We start from the raw sequence: 4,529 nt of genomic DNA on the forward strand, positions 1-4,529 counted from the left end.
GAAGAACTTGACACAATAAATACCAAGAACTTGACATATATTTTTCTATATATATAAATTATAAGAAGACATATTATTTTATACAAGTAATGAATAACGTAACTTATTTTTAGAGCAAGACACATGAGACGCCATCTGGCTAGTATCATTAATCATTAATTATATATTTATATATTATATTGAATAAGTACTGGACACTATCACTTTAAATAGTTCATACAAAAAACATAAAACCAAAAAAACCAAGAAAAGCTTCCTTCATCACATGTCGCTTATTGAAAGTGGAGGGTGATTAGGTATAAAACAACGCGTAGCATTAATATTTTAAAAACATTCTCATATTTCTTGAAAGTTTGATTGTATTGTATTGTGCCTTTCAATTTTTATCCACTTTATTTTTCTTAAGTGTGAAACAAAATCTGAGGTGCAAATTATTTGACAGGACGAGTCAATAATCAATAGTAATATTGAGGCAAAAATAAAACCAAATGTGTGATTATCAGAAAAAAGAAAAGGAAGTTGAAATAATGGATGAGGCCAGGAATGGTCGCTCATTCAAAAGATAATGCGAATATAAAGTGATGTGATATATGCTTGACATGAATTGCTTGTGGACTCTGTGCTCTCCCATTTTCTTTTTTCATTATCACTCTCTCTTTGTTCTTTATCCTCTTTTTCTTATAATGCTTCTTTTTTTATTTCACATCAGTTCTTCTACTCCACAATTTTTTTGCCCTTTTTGTGCACGGCTCTTGAGTACTACCCTTGACCTCTCTACTTTACTGTTATTCTTATTCAATATTTTTTCTAAATCTTATTATTAAGCATTCAAGTAAACAACTAATCCGATTCGAGATTCATGACTGTCCCTCCAAACACAAGTATCTTCTTTAAGGGGGTGTTGGATTCTTGCTGAAATGTTTTAAAAACACTTTTCTGTAAATCGAGACAAATTTTTCTGCAAATTTGTTTCGTATACCGTAAAATCATTTCTAAAATCATGATTTGGTTTCTATCCAAACACCTCATAAAACTCAAACGTAAGATCCAGAATAAATTTAGTACTCGGGCCTTACACTGCTAGATTAACTTTGTGTTAGTTGCATGGATTTACTTCTCTTCTTTCTTTGCAGTTTGCACTCAACGCTACCAATTTTTATACAGTAAATTTTAACAATCTAAAAGATGGTTAATGCAGTAAAGGTTATCATATAATATAGATACTTGTAATCTTATAAAAATGGATATTTATAATCCTGTATATATTAAACTTGGTTCAGAATTCAATAGCTGGATTTTTGTTAGAAATTTTGTCTAGTAGTTTACGAGGTCTTTGTGATGATAATTTTTTCCCCAGAATTAGTGGCTAAAAAAGCTTTGTTGATCGGAATCTTTTTAAATATCAAAATTATTCATGATGCTTATACCTTAAAATGTAAATCTAATTTTCTCTTTCTCTAACTTTTCAAAATTCAAACATGCATGATCAGTTTCATAAATCAGTAACACTTTAATTCACAAAATTAGAGTGTATATATCAAAATAATATTACAAATCATTAGTTTCTTTTGGCATAATAGAATCATTCGATTCAATCTTGTGTATCAAAATAATATATTATCTATCGCTATAGTTTTAATTTGTCAAGACACATTATTATATGTCTAAACCTAATTATCTTTTCTGTATCGAACCGTCTCATGCATGATTAGTGCCACAATTTGGCGTATTTTAATTCATTCAATTTAAAAATTATATGACACGATAACATTAAATAATTCCAAATCAATATCGATTCAATATATGGAAAAATAAAAGTTAATTAAAAATTACCTCAGAAGTATTTTATTCAATTCAGAGCGCTTTACCTCAAAAGACACATCTTTGAAACTATAGTATTAAATAATATATACATATTAAAACAATTATATCGTTTATGGGCAAGGTTTTACATTTTAATCTATTTTTATGTTTCAGTCAAAATATTTATGCAAGTATAAAATGTTTTTTTAAAAAAATCTTGTAATCTTTAATAATTCCCTAGAAACTGAGATTTTATATAGAATAACAAAATCAAGCCCATAATCTTAAAAAGCGATATAAATATTTATCAATTATTTGATGTGGAACACGACAATTAAAAGACTCCTAATTATAATTAAACACGGTAGAACAGTTGGCCTAAATTTAAAAAAACCCGATTGAACACAACTGGTTTATGGTAGGTTTAACAAGAAGGAAAAATTAACTATCAACACAAGTTGATGAATTGACGTCTCAAAAAATAAACACCTTATCCGACAAACAAACACACTTGAAAAAGCAAAATCTTAAACACATACCTCAAAAGATATATAAATCTCTCAACTTGCACTACTAGATACCTAGTAAAAATCCTTTTTTTACTAAAAAAAAATTAGAAATGTATAAGATCCATACAAAAAAAAACAAAAAGATCAAAGGGATAAACTTAAAAAGCGATGTAGATGATGTGTTTGAAGTCAAACACAACACTAATTCTCCTGATTAAAGACGAGTTAAAGTGTTAAACAGTTGGCCAAAATATATTTAAAAAAACACGTCAAACACAACTGGTTCTAGTTGGTGTTAGTTAAAAATAGATATAACAGCACAAGTTGTTATATTGGGCAAAAAAATAAAAAAACTTATTATAATTATAATTATAAATTATAAGTAAAACAAATTATATCACCATCTTGGGTCTTGTTCGAACCCTCACTTTCCGGTTTGAAAATACCGTAATTTTCCGTATAAGAGTAATATCACTCCCCCTCCTCAAAATGTCAAATTCTCACACGCCCTTTTCCACTCTTCTTCTTCTTCTTCCTCCTCCTTCTCTGTTCCTCACATGCCTTATCGCTTAAGCGTTCCTCAAGTTGAAACCTTTTCATATCCTTATAATTCCCAGAGACCACTTTCACTCGCTGTTCAGATTCCTCCGTGACATCGTCTTGTCGTCATTATGTTTCAGGCTATTCGAGAAATTAACAGGAATATTGGCGAGGAGGAAAGAGTAGAATCTACTTCTCCGACCAGAGAAGAGGAGCCCGAGGGGGTTTTGTTCGGGAAATACGAGATTGGCAGGTTTCTCGGCGTTGGAGGTTTCGCCAAGGTTTATGAAGCTTTCCATGTTGTTACGAAGCAGAGTGTGGCCATTAAGGTCGTGAGCAAGCGCAGGATAGCGGAGGCCCGCCTCACGGCGCAGGTTCAGAGGGAGATCGCGATCATGCACCGGCTGAATCATCCCAACATCGTGAAACTGTACGAGGTCCTCGCCACTAAAACTAAGATTTACTTTGTCATGGAGTGTGCTCATGGCGGCGAGCTGTACGACAGAATCCTTAATCACGGCCTCTTTGACGAAGATCACAGCCGTCGTTGTTTCCAGCAGTTAATCTCAGCCGTCCAACATTGCCATTCTCGCGGCGTGTTTCACCGCGATTTGAAGCTCGATAACCTCCTGCTCGACCAGGATTTGAACCTCAAGGTTTCGGACTTCGGGTTGAGCGCCACGACGGACCAGATCCGACCCGACGGCATGCTGCACACTCTCTGTGGGACCCCTGCTTACCTGACCCCCGAGATGCTCGCCAAGAAAGGCTACGACGGAGAGAAAGTCGATGTGTGGCAGTGCGGCGTCGTTTTGTACGTGCTCACCGTCGGGTCTTTGCCGTTCAACGAATCCAACGTGCCCACGCTGTTGAGGAGAATATACCGAGGCCAGGTTCGCATCCCCCGATGCGTGAAACCCGATTTGAAACGGTTAATCAAACGGATGCTAGACGCGAACCCGAAAACGAGGATCTCCATCGATGAGATTCTGGAAGACCCGTGGTTCAGAAAAGGGTACAGAGAGATCAAAGTCCAGCAGAAGAATCCGGAATGGGAGGATGAGGACAGAAACAAGTCCCTGAACGCCTTCCATTTGATATCGTTCTCTTCGGGTTTGGACATGTCGGGCCTGCTCATCACCGACCCGGAACCGGAAGTTTCTGGCAGTGTGGAACGCGTCGTTTCGAAGGAGACACCGAAGAGGATCGTGGAGATGGTGGAGTCGGTAGCTGATCGGGACATAGGGACGGTGACCCGAAAACAGGACGGATGGGGAGCCAAGATTGAGGGGCATAGTGGTAATTTCGTCATACTGATCGGTGTCTACCGGCTAACGGATGAACTGGTTGTGATTGAGGTGAAGAAAAAAGAGAAAGACGAAGAAAGTGGTGCAGAATTCTGGAAAGAGAAATTAAGGCCTCGAATTTTAGAATTAGAGTATAAACCGGAATAGCCGGTGAATAAACTATGAGAAATAAGTGGCTTCGCTATTTTGACGATTCAGTGATGCCGGGTAGGTTATTGCGTTTAGGCATTATTATTATTATTATTAAATTATTTAAGTCATTGTTTTTGGCACAATAAATAGTAATAAGTGCCAACTATACGTATAGTGCCATTTATCATTATGAGTATGGCTGCGTTATCAGTTACCACATCATGAAATTTGGACGGTA

General features: G+C 35.9%; 1 protein-coding gene across 1 annotated transcript; it reads left to right on the forward strand.

Annotated features, from left to right (window-relative positions):
* Positions 1-2,798: 2,798 nt before the first annotated feature.
* On the forward strand, positions 2,799-4,529 carry LOC114734783 (CBL-interacting serine/threonine-protein kinase 14-like). The gene has a single exon (XM_028922430.1). It carries the CDS (start codon positions 2,984-2,986, stop codon positions 4,304-4,306), a length of 1,323 nt encoding a protein of 440 aa, XP_028778263.1. The 5' UTR covers positions 2,799-2,983; the 3' UTR covers positions 4,307-4,529.

The sequence above is a fragment of the Neltuma alba genome, unplaced genomic scaffold (assembly GCF_004799145.2).
Source record: "Neltuma alba isolate B1F8T4 unplaced genomic scaffold, ASM479914v2 tig00002643_pilon, whole genome shotgun sequence".
NCBI lineage: Eukaryota > Viridiplantae > Streptophyta > Magnoliopsida > Fabales > Fabaceae > Neltuma > Neltuma alba.

Excerpts from the sequence above, each read along its gene's own strand:
- LOC114734783 (XM_028922430.1), top strand. The coding sequence starts at position 2,984 with ATGTTTCAGGCTATTCGAGAAATTAACAGGAATATTGGCGAGGAGGAA.